General features: G+C 36.2%; 1 protein-coding gene across 5 annotated transcripts in view; it reads right to left on the reverse strand.

Moving 5' to 3' along the window:
* Positions 1-214: 214 nt before the first annotated feature.
* The window catches only part of ABHD17B (abhydrolase domain containing 17B), a 53,813-nt gene continuing 35,814 nt past the window's right edge, over positions 215-18,213 (reverse strand). For 4 of the 5 annotated variants that reach the window (XM_023213282.3, XM_023213280.3, XM_023213283.3 and 1 more), the window contains 4 exons: positions 13,816-14,285; positions 9,313-9,492; positions 6,304-6,511; positions 215-2,133 (listed from right to left, as the gene is read on the reverse strand). In XM_023213282.3, coding sequence (XP_023069050.1) covers positions 2,107-2,133; positions 6,304-6,511; positions 9,313-9,492; positions 13,816-14,282 — 882 coding nt within the window. In that variant the 5' untranslated portion in view covers positions 14,283-14,285 and the 3' untranslated portion in view covers positions 215-2,106. The remainder of the gene's footprint in view (positions 2,134-6,303; positions 6,512-9,312; positions 9,493-13,815; positions 14,286-18,213) is intronic. The other variant, XM_023213284.1, reaches the window with a different exon arrangement.

Below are 18,213 nucleotides of genomic sequence, written 5' to 3' on the forward strand. Positions count from 1 at the left end.
TTTTTGCCAATAGCACATAGGAAGTGAGTAAAAATAAAGCTGTAATGGGCTAAGGAAATGACTACAGATGGTAAAGTAGTAACTATAACAATGCATTGTAGAATTTTTAACGTTAATATATTATGTAGGCATTGCCTAAAAAGTACGTTAGATCTGGCACTCAGTGAGGATTTCAGATATTATTATCCTATTCATTACACTCCCTGCCAAAACAAAACACAAAATTCAGTATCGTTCACCCAAATAAAGGAATCCTCTCCTCCTCCAGCTACTTTTATTTGCTGCCCTGGTAGCCAGGCTGAAAACACATTTGAGAATTACTTCTCCTGTATCTGTTCTGGGGTCTTATGATATTGGAAGTCCAGGAGCCAGTTTCTGACAGTGAAAACCAGGAGACAGTGAAGAAGTAGGTTTCCCCCGTTCTTTTTTATCATAAAAAATCACACACCAACATAAAAGATACCTTTTTAAGTAGGTCAAGGAAAAAAACTCACCCATAATCCTATTGCCTCCACACAATCATTTGTTTCATTGTATTTATTTCCTTTGGCTTTTATTCCATAGACACTCACATTTTATTTTACAGAGGTGTAATCATTTATACTCTTTTTCATTTAGGATTACACTGAATACTTTAGCAAGTTTAACGATCATTTTTGACAGCACCAGATATATTTAGGGATATATCAACTATTTTCTTTTGTCTCCTTCCCTTCTGTCCATTCTATTTCCCAGGGATGGGCCTTGAAGGCTTGGAGCCCAGACTTCTAGACTTAAAAGAGCTCAAAAATTAGCAAATTCTCACTTTGGTGAAGTGATATAGATGGCCTCTGATTTTACCAAAGTTATTAGGTGTTCAAATAGAAACACAAGTTTCATCTAAGATTCATAACATGAGAATGCTAATTATGTTTTGATTTATAGCCTATGAATTCATGATACATAGTGTACCTATATTCGTAAACCTACCTGCTACCCTCTCTACTTCTTTTCTTCTTCAAAAACTAGAAGACTGAATCTACTTTAATTCAATACACTGCCTTAAGTAGTTGTTTTAGAGGAAAAAGAAGTCCAAATTTTGAATTAATCAAGTAGTACAGTGGCTGAAACTTGCATTTTATTAGGAGATAAACAAAAATTATCTAAAAATAGCATTTCCCCATTTTTCTAATACAACAATGTCATTTTTAAAAACACTATTAAAACTTTTTTCTAAAAGTGTCATAATTATATTATGCAAATTTAGTACATGACCTACACAAGGAAATAGAGGGAGTAAAATAGTTTCATGTCCATCTGGCTTCATATGAAAAAGCCAGTTTAACAGCTTTCAGTTCACTGACATTTGCAAAGACCTTTGTACTTTCCCTAGAAAAAAGAAAGAAAGAAAAACACACAACTCTAATGTCAAGTGGGTCATTTCCAGCATAGAGGTGTTTGTTTCCTTCCTTAGCATTACTCATTCAACTATTCAGTCAGAGGCATAACCCATTTAGAGATACGATAGACAAATGTCTTTTCCATTCTGCAAGCTAAAACTGAAAGCCTAGTTCCAAGTATGGTAAGCATAAACTGTTGTCTTTGGTTACTGGACGTTTGGGGTGCACATTATTGGAATGCAACATGCTATCATGTTTGAGTAAATAGCCTATTTTAAAACAAAGCAACAAGATAAAAGTTAATTCTTAATAACTATATTGATACTTTCTTCAATGTAATTGCTTATTCTGTGTGTTATAATTTGTAGTAAATCAGCTCCTGAAGTAAATACTTACTTATTCATGTGTCTGTGGCTACCATCCTCACTAGGTTCCAACATAACTAAATAACTGTAACTGTGCCTAGTAAAATGAATTAGTATTAACTTCTTTAATCATTAACATGAGAATTAATTGGCACAATCTACCAATTTACTATTCAATGAATAACTAGTTGACAAGAAGGACTCTACCCATTTAAAAAAAATTGTGACTAACATTGGAGAACAAATAAGTTTACGCCACATAATTTGAAAGGCTCATTGGTATATTAATCCAGATAAGTTTGGTAAAGAGAAGATAATGGAATACATAGTACCGTCGTTGACAATTGTAGACCTTGAGAAAATCACTTCCCTTCGTTATGTTTCTGCACCTGTAAAATAAAGGGATTAGGCTATATCATCTCTGAAGTTTTTATAATCTATGAGTTTATGTGGCTTTCCGTAACTTTATGAAAAATCACTCTTAAAGTTTTGTGATATATGTCTAAATGCAAGAATACCACTATTTACATGACAATTGCTCAGTCTACAATTTCTAAAATTCATTTTATAATTATTTTTGCAGAGACAGGGTCTCATTCCATTGGTCAGGTTGGAGTGCAGTGGCACTATCAGTTCACTGCAGCCTTCTAGTCTTGGACTCAAGTGGTTCTCCCACCTCAACCTCTTTAAGTAGCTGGGATTACAGGCTTGAGCTACTTCGCCCTACTTAAAATTCATTTTCACTTATGAAGCTCTCTTAAAATGAACACTACCTATATATTTATAGAAATCACAAAGAAAAAAATCTATGATATATATTCATGTAGGATATAGAACTGGTAAATTTGTGTAAAGAAACCTGGAAAAGTGTGAAGATGATAAACTAGTTCATGAAAGTTCTTATCTACCATTCTTTTTTGTACCTGGAGGATATGGCAGGAGCTATGTACCAAGGATTTGTGTTATTATCCAAATTGCACTATGTTAGTATGCACAAAAGCCAAATATCAAAACAAGCTAACTGGCACCACTCTAGTTAAGGCTAAAAACTGATATGAGTCATTACGTGTGAGTAGGGCTGAAATTTTCACATTACATTAGAAATGTAAGCGATATTATTATTCAATTAGTTCCATTTCTTTATTTCTAGTGAGAAAACTGAGGTCCAGAAGTAACTTGCCCAATGTTGCAGATCTAATCACTGTTAGCTGACAAGAGGCCCAGATCTGACTGCCAATTTAATTGTTCTACATCATACTGTCTTCTCAAAACCATAAGGTAAGCTCTGAGGAGTAAGTAGGAGAAATCAAAATGGAATTCAAAGTCTCAAACAACCTTACACACAGTACATCTAGTACAACTTTTCATTTAAATCTGGAATTTCTTCTGTGACACCTATAACAGATGTCATTCAGCTTCTGCTCTGTCTCTAGTTATAAGACACTCATTAATGCTTAGGAAGCAATTCCTTTCCTTTATGGACAAATAGCCATAAAGTTATTTCTCATACTGAGCTCGAATCTGGTATTTTGTAATTTTCACCCAGTTCTGCTCTGAGAGCCAGAGAGAATACATTGTACATGTCTCTCAAATATTTGAAGGCAGCTATTACGCCTTAGTCACATCTTTCAGCTGGTTTGGGAGTTTCAGTTTATGGTACCTTTCCCAACTTGGCAAATACCTCAGGATTTGCTCTAATTTGTAAATATCCTTTCACTGCATCCTGGAATAACATTAGTAATGCAAACGTGGTTTGAACAGCACTTTGCGTATCATTTTCCCATGATGTATTTTTCACCACTCTAAAATTAGATCAGTTTCTACAAAACTGACTTATATGTTATTTCCAGCAAGCAAAAATCTCCAGATTTTTTCATTTATACTCTTGACAAGTGCTATTTCCTTTTCTATCAATGGCTTCCTGTTTGTTTCTAGGATAAAGACTAGGTAGGGTTCACGATGCCATCTGTAATTGTGTTCCTAATTAGCAGCCTGTCGCCCAGGCTGGAGTGCAGTGGTGCGATCTTGGCTCACTGCAACCTCCACCTCCAGGGTTCAAGTGATTCTCTTGCCTCAGCCTCCCGAGTAGCTGGGACTATAGGCGCATGCCACCACGCCCAGCTAATTTTTTATGTTTTTAGTAGAGACAGGGTTTCACTGTGTTAGCTAGAATGGTCTCAATCTCCTGACCTCGTGATCCACCTGCCTCAGTCTCCCAAAGTGCTGGGATTACAGGTGTGAGCTACCGAGCCCAGCCCAGTCCTCATATTTAACTGCACCTTCCTTCCTCTAGACTTCCATATATTATTCATCCCCCTCAGCCAGGAATGCTTCTCCTGGGTCACCCAGGTCTACCTAATTCTTAGTTATCCTTCAAAACTTAGCTGAAATACCACTTCTCTGGGGGACTCTTCCTTGTCCTGCTCCGCATGTTCCCCTCCCAAAAGTACCTTTTACCTGTTACAATACCTTACAAATCTCCGTCAGTCCTTATTAAAATAGTAATATTTGTGCAATGAGGTGCCTGTCTCCTTAGCTATACCATGAAATCTATGAGGACACAGTCTGTCTTTACCTAGCACAGGGTTTTGCATGATTTATACATTCAATAACTATAGTTGAATGAACGAACACTGAATACATAGAATCAATATTTAGATTTCCCCAGGTAATCAAAGAAAACATTTAACTAAGCCCTGGGTTGTATGCTATACAAAGAAGAAACTGTATAGGTTACAAGACAATCTTGAGAAAGAAAGACCTCTCCAAAAGAAGTGATGATATAATTTTAAAAGTTTTCAAACTATGTCCTATAAAAACGAAGGGTAATTTTTTTTTTTTCACGCTTTCTAGTGTGGGGGTGGGGAGCATGGAAAAAGGCAAATAAGCACAGGTCAGTGGTATATTTGTTGTTTTACTGTTAATTTGACACATCTGAACCAAAGCATTCACAATACTTGATATACTTTGAAGAGAATCGTATACTATAGTCTTAGACATAACCACGGAACAAGCAGAACAATTAAAACTACATAAGGCCTTAAAATATATCCACAGTGTGTATTATTTCCATATTCATTCATTTACAAATTAGACTACATACCATTAATTTTTTATTTTTATTTTTCTTTCATTGTTTTATTCAGGCAGGGTTCATTCAAGGAAAGGCAACTTAGTTTTTGTATGTGTGAGCTTTATTGTTTTACTATATTGGTTAATATAAAAGTCATGAATTAAATGTATTCTTATCTCCTATACCCAGGAGTGAATCCATGAAATTCTCAGATAGTAATCCAAAACAACAGGTCCTATTTTTAAAAATAGCCAAAGTGGGCCAGGCGCGGTGGCTCATGCCTGTAATTCCAACACTTTGGGACGCCGAGGAGGGCAGATCATGAGGTCAGGAGTTCGAGACCAGCCTGATCAACATAGCAAAACTCTGACTCTACTAAAAATACAAAAATTAGCCAGGCGTGGTGGCGGGCATCTGTAATCCCAGCTACTTGGGAAGCTGAGGCAGGAGAATCGCTTGAACCTGGGAGGCAGAGGTTGCAGTGAGCCAAGATTGCACCACTGCACTCCAGCCTCAGCAAGAGAGCAAGACTCCATCTCAAAAAATGAAAAAAAAAAAAAAAAAAAAAAGCCAGTGAAAAGGGATCAGATAGCCAGCCTGTGGTCTTTAAGATCAACTCATGGACTTTCAGGATTTCATACAATGAAGACTACTGCAATTCTATGAGACTATGAGATCAGTCAAAATTTAAAACATCGCATACAAAATCATTCTTGAAATCTCTAAATGCCTTTTAAATAACCAGCATGAAAATTTTAAGTAGTTGCCTCACAGTACCAAACTTAGAAGTCAAAACTAGTTAAAATTCAGTGCTATCATGACTTCTCATTTACAAGGTAACTCATTGGTAAATTAACAGATGGCATAAAAATTAAGATTTACATCTTTTTTAAAGGATAAATGTATGTAATCAGATTATAGAGAAAATTCAATGTATTTTACAATAAAATAACTTTAAACCTCTATCCCTGTACAACAGGGTTTAGGTTAATTCTAGTGAACTTGCATGGTTTTAAATCTCTTTTACAGTTCATTCTATTATGAGTACTTAAATTGCTTTAGATACATAGCTTTCTTCAAAAGAATATTACAGTTGTATTCCAGGATAAGATTTAGTACATTGAGATGTTTTAAAAATATTTATAAATTTGTTTCTAGTATGCAAAAGCATTTGGCAATACTTTTACAGCATTTGATTTTATAGAATTAAAATCTCATACAGTACTCATCTTGATGTTAAAAAAAAATTCACAGAAAAAATATAAATTACACAGCCTGACTGCATGGTATTGTTATTTCCAGTTCTTAGTTCTGGTAATTAAAACCTTCATTAAGTCTGTTAACAAATCATTACCTGTACATTTATGAAGGCAACTGACATGATTTGCAAACAAAACCTTCAGGTTTTATGTTATTTACCAAAGAGTGCAGTTCAGCAAGAAAGGAAAACCCAGTAGCAAATTTACAGAATATTTTACAAATTTACCAGTTCCTGTGACACAAACTGTTTCAACCTTTCAAGATACTGTCCATATAGTTCCACATCATTGTGACCTGCTCCTTCAACCCAGAGAGGCTCCACAGGTCTTTGGCAACGTTCAAACAACGCGAGGCCATGTGAAAAGTCAATGACTTCATCTTCAGTCCCATGAATTATTAATACTGGAGAGGTTATCTTAGAGATTTTGTCAATGCTGCAGGGAAAAAGGAAGGAGGAAAAAATGCAATAAATTAACTATGTAAAGGAACATAAATATTTTTGTGCTGTATCAGACAGGTAATTCAAATATGAGAATTGTATGAATCAGTTCAGAAGCTAAGAATGTCTCTTGAATTTCCAGTAAGATTCAAAAATTGCCTTTTACATACTCCCTACCTTAAGATTATCTGAGGAAGTTATTTTCATGCACTTGTTTTGATGGTTTTGCTGGAATCACTCAATGCTCTCGTCACTCTACTGTACTTTTCTACAATGTTGACTTTTGGCACAGAGAAACTTAGGTGTCCAGAAGAGGAGAAAACTTAAGAACCATTTCAAGTATGCGCTAATTTCACTTTCTGCCCTCACTATATTCTTTCTCCTAGTCTCCTACTAAAATGATAGCAAAATGTTTTATGTTTTTGTTCTTGTTTGAGGATAAAGATACAAAAACAAAGAGAATGTACTAAAATATAATAAAATGTTGGAGCTGGAAAGATTAATGTGTGAAATAATTTATCAAAAGGAGAGAAAAAAACACAATTTTAGGCAGATAGACCATAAAGTGATGAACGAAACCAATTTATACCACAGAATACCCCAGAAAGCTAAGGAATTACCATGGTGATGAAGGGGGTGATTGAAATATACAGGATTGAAAGGATTGAAATATACAGGATTGAAATATACAGGATTTTTCAAAGTCTATGTAAGAAAGTTAGCCTCCCCTTCCCAGTTCCTTTTGCCTGTTCCTATACCCGGAAACTGCCTGCCCCCAAGACTGGAATGTCTGTGGGCTAGAAGACTCCCAGAGTTTAGAACAGAGGTATCATAGAGACAACAGACACATATACATTTACATACTGGCTACTATGAACCCATTTTCCCTATGTGGCTCCCAGAATGCTGGTAGTCAGGCCACTCCTCCAGGAGGGACTTTTAGAAAGAGCATTCTTTGGAGATTATATCAGAGCAGCCCTTTAGTTGATCTGCTAAATCTTGATTGCCGGCTTATATGTAAGAATAAAAAGTTGATCAGTTCCTTTACTTACATATAAGCAGGCAACCAAAAGTTATCAGACATGAGAGGAGAACACTTCAAATAACACAGAAATCAAAACAAAAACTTTAAAAAAAAAAAACACTTGGCAACTTGGAGGAGACAGAAACTACACAGAAAAACAATTCTTTTTAAGAATCCTTAAAGAAAGATATTATAAATAACATAAAATGAAAATGGAATTTTGACAAGGAAAAAACCATCAATGAAATAATCTAAGGCTGCATTTGGTAAGAATAAATACTTGGGTTTATCTGCTGTCAGAAAGATGTTCAGCGGTAGAGGAATTAAAACTCGAATAAAAAAAGAAATATATTATCTTTTTCAAACAGTTTATTTTTATTTTTTGAGACAGGGTCTTGCTCTGTCACCCAGGTTGAAGTGCAGTGGCACCATCTTGGTTCACTGCCATCTCTGTCTCCCAGGTTCAAGGGATTCTCATGCCTCAGCCTCCTGAGTAGCTGGGATTACAGGCGTGCATCACTATGCCTGGCTAATTTTTGTAATTTTGGTGGAGACAGGGTTTCACCATGTTGGCCAGGCTGGTCTCGAACTCCTGGCCTCAAGTGATCCAACCACCACGGCCTCCGAAAGTGCTGGGATTACAGGCGTGAGCCACTGTGCCTGGCCAAACAGTTTATTTTCAGTGTTGCTCTCTGTTGGTGCACCAGAAATGAAAGAGGGAGCCAGACAGAGATATAAGTTGGCAACAACACTGATACAGGGATATTCAGATACAACCCTATCATTTTTACCATTCAGCTAGACAGAGGCAGTGTAATGCCTATACCTACATGACCTGAAACAAAAACAAACCCAAAACAAAATAAAAACCCAAACACGCCCATAGTTTGCCCTTGTGATAAGATCATGTGTTCACATACTTTCCCTACTAAAGTGACCCATTACTGGCTAGTGATGAAAATAATGTGTTTTTAAAATAATCTTTGCTATTCTTTATAAAGAACCATGTGATGACTTTGCCTTAGGCCCATCGGCCACTCACAAAAAAATCCTTTGTATTGCTGCCAACTGGAGAAAGGAAAGAAAACTAAACTTTGCCAGCTTATTTCTTTTCTACTTCTTTGAGAAAAATAGTCCATTAATTTTTTCCAACTATGAAGAGTAGGTGGGAACTACCTCCTGCCTTGAAAAGCAATAAGGAAAAGTAGCTACTTTTCTTTCAAATACATCTAAGTATGTTGGCGGGTTTTGTGGCAGCAATACTTACTAATCTAGTTAATTTAAGATTCAACTCTTTTCAATTCACTTTTGTAAATTAGATATCATTAATCAGATATTTACTCATTTTAACCTCTACCTGTTCTTCTCTAACATCAAGTGTCTCACTGGATGGCACCATCCATTAGCACCTCAGGGCAGAAACATGGTAGTCATGTTCAAGTTTTTCTCTTTAGCATCCTACATCCAGTCTGACACTCAGTTCTGTCAAATTTATCTTTCAAACTCATTCCCTTGTCTCCAATACTAGTGCCACCACCTGAGGTGTAAGGCCCTCAGCAATCTTCATCTGGATTACTACTCCTCAAACATTTCAGCCTTCTGACTGGTCACCAGCTAATACCCTCTTTACAAATTAATTTTTCATAATGTATATGTGCTAATATATGTAAAACAGAAACTTATGGTTGAGTGAACTATGTCATGAATACTTCAAATGATGAAAAAATTCCTATGTTTCTTGGAATTGAACTATTTTGAACACTGCTACTTACTTTGGGAATGCATCAAAACAGTAGGTCTTCTTGGTGTCAGGAAAGGCAACTCGCATTCCTGAGGTCAGAGGAGAATGAAGAATAACAGCAGCACTCTCATATCGAGCAGCAAGATCCACAGACGGTACTGTCCCTATACTTTGGCCATATATAATCACATTTTCAGGGCGAATGCCGTATCTACAAAGTTCAGGCGTTAAAAACAAAAAAGTTGGAGTGGTATGAAATGTTCCATCATTCCAAAGGAGTTAATCTTAGAATAAGACACTGTCAACTAATCCATTTTTTAAACTTAAGTTTCTTAGCTATTACTGCTATTTTTAACATTACAATAAAGTCTGTATCATCAGTTTATTTCATGTGTTTCTATTTCATCTTTTGGAAAAATAATTGCTGAGGTATTTTAAAGATTTCAATCTTAAGAAATAAATTTATTAAATAATTTATTACACTATAGTATTTCAACCTAGCATACTGTTGACTGAGCTTGGGGTATGTCACTAATATTTTAATGAACTGATGTTGAATGAATAGGTCATATTTATTTTCTGTTCAATGTAACAAAAGTTATTTATTTCTCCACACATCAAGAGCAGCTCATTTTAATTTCCAAAATTGGTCATATTGATGACCTGTTACATATAGTTATGGTATGAAATGAATAAACTATATGTATGGTTTTAGTCAAGGGCAAATTATGATTTTATGATTTTTCTTAAAGTTTGTCTTTCCTTAGTTGTAGAAATGGACTAATGGTTGAAAAGATAAAAAAGAATTCCAAACACCACATGGTCCAGTTATTTATGAATGGACTTTATGCTAAAATCTCAAGGTACTATTTTAATCCCTTTAAAATGGCTGCAAGGTTTAAATAGATGAAAACTCATTGACTCAATAAATATTTATTGGGTACCTAGTATGTTCAAGGAACTGCTTGCTACTGGTCTCAGTATAATCATCCCAAAAGTAAACTACTGCAAGTCCAAGTGCAGTGCTACCTGAGCTAATGAATGTGGGGTTCAAGGTTACAGTGACATTAAATACAGCTTTCCACTTAGAAAGCAGACAGCAGTCACTCTGGCAGCTAAGAACACAACAGCTTCTTTTGGAAATCTTTTGCAAAGGTAAAATATCTTTCTGAGAATCTGAATATTCACCAGGAAAGAGTGAGGCAAACTGTCCATGTGTTCTCTTCCAGGGGCATAATACTATTTCAACTACACAGGTAGTAACACAGGTCTCCCCACATAGTTTCTTCAAGTCAGGACTACACAAGCATTTGGACAGGACACAGAAAGTGGGGCTCTGTCTACTCCAAATTGACTCTAAATATTAGCAAACTCAGAAAAGCTTTTTTCTTTACAACAGACCTAGTTGTACTTATTTCAAATGAATGAAGAAATCAGGAGAATGAACATTTGCAGCATAACCGCAATTCTTGAGGCTGCATTGTTGCTGTCAGCTGAATATCAGCATTGTTGGTGACAATCATGAAATTTGGGCTACAGCTAGCAATGACAATGCTTGAGGATAGAGCTGCAGAGGTAGCTGACAATTAAGCATTAGGGGACTCACAAGAGTAACAACTGCCTAACAGTATGAGCTAGAAAGGAGTTTAGAGACCATTTAATATAGAGTCCAGATGCCTAATGAGCAGACCTTCAAAGTCACCAGTAGGTGACAGCTCTATAATTAGAACTCAGGTATACTGACTACCAGGTTCAGTGTTTTTTACTTCTGAAGCCCACAGATGAGGAGCTCAAGGACTTTGTGGGAAAGGTGCACAGTGAATGCCAGGCCCTGAGTTTCTTTTGGTCCATCAGAAGGTCAGAAATTGGAGTTATTATGGATATCCAATTTTCCCAAAAAGGACATCATTCAAATAATAATTATTTAAGTTCATTATTTATTTTCTCTCTCCTGGTTACTTAAGTCCTAACTTTTAATCAGGCAAATAAAATAAAAGGCATGTCTTCTAATCACACACATTTCATTAGATGACAGAATTCCAGAACTGGAAAAGACCTTGGGGATCATTTAATTCAATCTCTTCATTAAACAGATGAGGAAACACAGGCTCAGAGAAGTTACATTTCCTAAAGTACCTACACTTATGAAACTCTTACAACTATATTTTGGGTTCAACATGAAAGAAAACAGAAGTCTAAAATTCTAAAATGTAAGTGCTAAAATAGTATGTGGGATTATTGCTGAAATCTGCCCATTCCTCATTAACACTGGCTATCAAATATGTTAAAAAAATTAATCAAGACTAAAAATCATTTTTGAAAGTTTTCTTCAAATTGATAAATGCCAAGATTCAAAAAAAACCCAGTAAGCTGACCACTTAAAAAATGGGATTTTTTCACAAAGACACAGAACACTGAACCCAATACTAACATGTTTTGTTTGAGTAAAGTGACCCTTTTTTGTTACTGGGAAGCACTAATAATGAAGGCTATCAGTTTTAACTTAGCACCCTTTAACACTTCATTATTTCACTGAAGTTAAACTTAAAAGTGTGAACTTTATCGCTCAATAAAGTTATTTTGTTTTAATTATAATACTTTCTTACAGTTATTATATGTTATTCAACTGGCTGGCTCTAAAAAGTGGGCACTCAGGTTTTGTTTGTTTGTTTTAAGGCCTGATGGAACTGATATCAATAGACCTAAAAAGATTTTTATTTAAAGCAGTTTTTAAATTTATCAATTAAACAATAATTTTATCATCCCCCATCAACTTTACCTACTACTTGCTATCTTTTTTTCCTTATTCCCCATATTTATGTTTTTATATCATTTCAATTGATTCTAAGAATCCCTTTTATGTAGAACTTTGCTATGAGAGCAAAACTTTATTACATTTCTTTGGAGGGAAAAATAGTTCTAAAGATTTTTTATATATCTTTAATATTATTAACTACTTCATTATTATTAAAATTGAGGAAATTCTTCCTGACTAAATCAAATCTTTAATATTTAAACATTAAATTAGAAAGAGTAAGTTTTCTTTATATCCTATAGGTTCAGTCAAAAACATTCTGGAAGTCAGATGTTTTATTTTCATATAATATAAAGAACAGCCTATATTAAGGTTATGTGTTTATTGCACACTAATCTGACTAGTAATACACTGAAGTCTACCAAATTGTGATTTTTCAAGAAAAACGTTTAGGTTATCTTGGCGACTAGAAAAGATTAATGCAATTTCTAATTCCCCAAAATGTATGCTGCTATATAATCAAAGAATAACTGAACAGTAAGAATATTTTATTAAACAATTTATCATAACATTAAAATTTTTTTTTTTGAAACAGTCTCACTCTGTCACCTGGGCTCGAGTGCAGTGGTATGATCTCGGCTCACTGCAACCTCCGCCTCCCGGGTTCAAGCGATTATCCTGCCTCAGCTTCCCGAATAGCTGGGATTACAGGCACCTGCCACTGCGCCCAGCTAATTTTTGTATTTTTAGTAGAGACGGCGTTTCACCATCTTGGCCAGGCTAGTCTCAAACTCCTGACCTTATGATCCACCTGCCTCGGCCTCCCAAAGTGCTGGGATTACAGGCATGAGCCACTGCGCCCAGACATTTTTGTATTTTTAGTAGAGATGGGGTTTCACCATGTTGGCCAGGCTGGTCTCAAATTCCTGACCTTGTGATTCACCTGCCTCGGCTTCCCAAAGTGCTGGGACTACCAGCGTGAGCCACCGCACCCAGCCTAAAAAAATTTTTTAAACTTGATACCATCTCTCTCAATTTTAGCAATAAAGAATATAAAGTAAAATCTCATTTTCACAGAATGAATACTTGAAAGATAGTTCCAATAAGGTATCTTTAAGTTGTACCTCTCAAGAAGTAATCACATAAAATAATGCAAATCTTGGCTTAGGATTTTAATAGAAAGCAGTCCAGCCTCATACTGTTGATGATAGATCAAGTGAATAATTAGCTAAGTCAGTATTTTCTCTCATTGCCTTGAAAGGCTGCAGCTTTGAATAAACATTTTTTTATATCACACTCCGATAAGAAAGCTTACAAAACGAAACATTTGTCACTGGATTTATTTATTTTTTTTAACTTTTTAAGAGACGAGGTCTCACTCTGTCACTCAGGCTGGAGTGCAGTGGCACGATTATAGCTCACTGCAGCCTCAAACTCCTGGCCTCAAGTGATTCCCCTGCCTTAGCCTCCTAAGTAACAGTGACTACAGGCATGCACCATGGACATTCAGCTAAGGATTTAAGTGGAAAAAAAAAAAAATAATCATACATATACACATGTATTAATGTAGACAAACCTGAAACTGTCTTTAAAAACTTTGTTTTGCTATTATGTGAAATTTAAAATTGCTGTCTAAAATATTATTACAAGAATATAATAGTAAACATAACCTCTATATAGCAGTTATGTATAATAAAAACAGCTTTTACTCTATTCTTACACAAGGTATTTTTAGCTAACCACCACGAGTATGAAAAATAATTTCCAACTACAATTTACCTTGTCCTAAGAGCAAGCCAAGCAGCTTCAATGTCTGCATAGAGGTTCTTCTCTGTGGGTTTCCCGGAACTTGCACCATATCCAGAATAATCATATGAGAATATATTACAATTAATCCGTGATCCTAGTCCTATATAAAAGCTGCTCATTTGACCAAGATCAACAGCATTTCCATGTGAGAAGAGTAAAGTGTATTTCGCATTGGGTGAGCAACGTACAAACATACAGGCAATTCTGTTGCCTTTACTGGTTCTAGTCATGAAACACTCAATAGCATCTTTTTCTCTAGAAGAATACTGCCAGTCTGCTCGTTCAGATAGATGTAAAGTCCAACGGCTTCCGCTTTCATCACATATCAGTGTGTAAGTTGGATCAGGTGGCAAAAATGCTAATTTTGAAGCAATTTTCCCTGGACAAGGTGGACAGCAGAAGAGGCAACATAGTTCACTAAATGAAAGATTATTCATGCTCTGAAAAAGAAAAGGAGATAGTAAATATTTTAATAACTGAATGTAGATTCTACATTCTCATACAATAAAAAGTTAAAACAAAGACATGGGTAAATTTTATTGGTGGTTAATGACTATTACTATTTTAGGTATGATTCCAAACAGATTTTTGGCTTCTTTCTTTTCTTTTTTTGAGATGGAGTTTTGCTCTTGTTGCCCAGGCTGGAGTGCATTGGCACAATCTCAGCTCACCACAACCTCCGCCTCCCGGGTTCAAGAGAATCTCCTGCCTCAGCTTCTGGAGTAGCCAGGATTACAGGCATGTACCACCACACCTGGTGAATTCTGTATTTTTAGTAGAGACAGGGTTTCTCCATGTTGGTCAGGCTGGTCTTGAACTCCTGACCTCAGGTGATCCACCCATCTCGGCCTCCCAAAGTGCTGGGATTACAGGCGTGAGCCACCACGCCTGGCCTTTGACTTCTTTCTAGAAGTACTTGAAATCCTGGGGTGAGGAAAATATTCCTGACCAGCAGACAGACTCAAACACTATATGACAGGTTTCAAATAGCAGTGATTATTATCTCATTTAACAAAAATGTCAAAAATGATAAAGGTAATATTTGCCATTTCTTTACAAATAACAACACTGAAGGTATGACATATCTTTAGTGTAGTCTGTAGTTTCTATGTAACTCAGCAAAACTTCTCAGAACCTCATGGAGAAGCTAGGGATTTAGCATAAAGTGAATACATAATAATAGCATTTATGAAACTATTTGTCAGGCATTGTGCCAAATGCTCTATGTGTATTACTTTAATTCTCAAAACAACTGTGTAAGTTGGCGTGAGAAAGGAAACTTGCACAAGATGAGGCAATGTTGGAGCCAGGATTTGACCCCAGGCTGTCACTACACTATGTTACTGGGCTATACTGCCCTCACAGATTCAGAACATGCTCAGAATACTATCACTTTGGTCACAGTGCCAGTGGTCCAAATAACCTATAGAACATTAAAGTGTATGTTAAGTATGCATGCATGCATGTATGTAATTACTGCCCAAACTAAAAAGGCTATAATATAAAGTTTATTGTGGAAAAAAGGTAAAATCTACTAAAGGTAAACTTTTCTAAATGTTTGGAAGAGAAAGAGTACAAAGTTTAAAGTTAGGAAGCTGGGGTAAAATCCTAACTCTACCACTTACCGTTTACCAGCTGTATGTCCTTGGGCAAACTATCTCTTTGACTCTCATTTTCTTCCTAAGTAAACAAGGCCAATACCTACACTGAAGGACTTGGTTGGGAATATCAAATGTTGGTGTAGTGAAGGTCCACCATACAATGAATGATGGGCATATCGTTGTCACACTTTAACTAACGGACAAAAATTAATTAATACTTGTTTGTTCTATCAGTATTTCCTTCCATCTTGTCCTTTTTCAAACTCCTGTCTCTTTTTAGCAGAATTAGGTCATTGCTTAGTTCCAGGGAAAAGGCATTTAAAACCAACACCTTACAGGTTTGGTGACATCCAATTTTCTCCAAAAAAAAAGAAAAAAAAAATCTAAATATAAGAATAGGAAAAAAAAAAAAGTACATTATTATACCAAAAATGGGATGAAAACAACTCAAGAGAGTGACTAAATGGTTGAGAATGTCTCGGGGAAAAAAATGCCCTTTTCACTCACTAAAAATCAAATATATCCTATAAAGTTCAAAATAAATGTGTTTATAAGCAGCAGCAGAAAAAAGCACAGGAAGAGAGAAACAAGGGCAGGTATAATAACATAAAAGGTGAGGGAATAATAACTCAAAAGGTGAGGGAAGGGCAGAAAAACATCTTGGATATTAGGAAATGCTTTAATTGCTTTCTACCTTTATTCCTTTTTAGCCTTCAAAATACCGCCTGAATAAGTTAATGGCTTACTCTGGTTAGAATAAGAAATAGGACAGAAATAACAACTAGGTGTCATCTGCCACCTTTAATTGAGGGCTTCCTGAAGTGTTGTGCTGCGAATGATTCTAAGGCATATGCAGGGCTTAGCCGCCCAACGATATGTGATAAATTAGTGATGTTTACTATAGACTACTCTGGCTACAAATTTACTATCCTGGTCAGGAGGATAAAGTGCCTGTTGAAGAAGATGGAAGGGAAGGGACTCAAAGGGTCTGTTCCAGAGGAGGAAATGACCTGCAGAAAGATGATGAGGTACAAGGTATAATATCAATGCTATCTGTTTAATATCAGTCTATGGTTATTTCTCAACCCCAATGACCTCATATACCATTGACTGCTGAGCCACAATAGCCTTTTAAAAAGCTTAGTAAGTAAATGGTACATATCTAGACTATAATTCTATAATTTATCTCTTAGCCAGAAAAACTTTTGTTGTTGTTTTTTGAGACGAAGTCTCACTCTATTGCCTAGGCAGGAGTGCTGTGGCGTGATCTTGGGTCACTGCAACCTCTGCCTCCCACGTTCAAGCGATTCTCCTGCCTCAGCCTCCCCAGTAGCTGGGATTACAGGCACACACCACCATGCCCAGCTAATTTCTGTATTTTTAGTAGAGATGGAGTTTCATGATGCTGGCCAGGCTGGTCTCAAACTCCTGACCTCAAATAATCTGCCTGCCTTGGCGTCCCAAACTGTTGGAATTACAGGCGTGAGCCACTGCACCTAGCAGAAAAGCTTTTATAAACTATAATAAACAACTTTTGAAATAAACCTGGCTGGTTGAACACATATAATGCTGTGAAGAAGCTTCTGGGGATGAACACCAAAGGAAAGAAGCAGAAAGCAGAAAAACTGCAGTGCCAGGGTCTAGTTTAATGACAGTTTCACTTCCTTAATGCTGACAGAATGATTCCCTCTTCCACTGCCCAAAAGTCAGATAACTGGGGCTTATTTAATGACAACAGCTTGCAAATGATCACTTTCCTAATAATAGGCCTGGCATAGGGCAGTGACGCAGACCTACTCTCAAAAGTTAATTGAATACTTTTTCTCTAAGTCTGAAAATTTTCACAAAAAGTATAAACAAAACAAATCTACATTTTAGTATAGTGTGAGCAAGTTACTGAAGAAAAACATTTTATTCTGTAAAAAAAATATATTATATATATATATAAACTGAAATAGCTTGTTAAACTTAGATAATTTCAAGTCCAACTTGTTCTTATAAAACTTATGTAGGGCCGGGCACAGTGGATTGCCTGAGCAGTAACAGTTGAAAAGCACATCAGTGGCCGGGCGCGGTGGCTCACACCTGTAATCCCAGCACTTTGGGAGGCCGAGGCAGGCGGATCATGAGGTCAGGAGATCGAGGCCATCCTGGCTAACACTGTGAAACCCCCGTCTCTACTACAAAATACAAAACAAAATTAGCCGGGCGAGGTGGCGGGCGCCTGTAGTCCCAGCTACTCAGGAGGCTGAGGCAGGAGAATGCCATGAACCCAGGAGGTGGAGCTTGCAGTGAGCCGAGATTGCGCCACTGCACTCCAGCCTGGGCGACAGAGCAAGACTCTGTCTCAAAAAAAAAAAAAAAAAAAGAAAGAAAAGCACATCAGTGAGCTAAAAGATCAGGCTGAGTAATTTACAAATATGAAATTTTTTTGTGGGAATTAAGAGATAGAAAACAAGAAAATTTAATAGATAACAAGAAGTAGAAATATCACTATCTGTACTATAGAAGTCCCAGGAAAAAAATAAAGGAGAAAATAAAGATAAGACTATCCAAGAATTTAAGGGGTGAAAAAAAGACTGAAACACCTCAAAGTGTACCAAAAAACAACAAACTACTTACAAATGAACAAGATCAGATGAACATATGACTTTCAAATATCAACACTGGAAGCCAAAAGACAATGGAGAGATAATTTTAAGCTAAAGAAGAAATCAAACTTTTAAACTAGAATTGCACACAGAACAAAAATATAGTTTTAATATGA

This window comes from Piliocolobus tephrosceles, chromosome 14 (genome assembly GCF_002776525.5).
Source record: "Piliocolobus tephrosceles isolate RC106 chromosome 14, ASM277652v3, whole genome shotgun sequence".
In the NCBI taxonomy this organism is placed as follows: Eukaryota; Metazoa; Chordata; class Mammalia; order Primates; family Cercopithecidae; genus Piliocolobus; species Piliocolobus tephrosceles.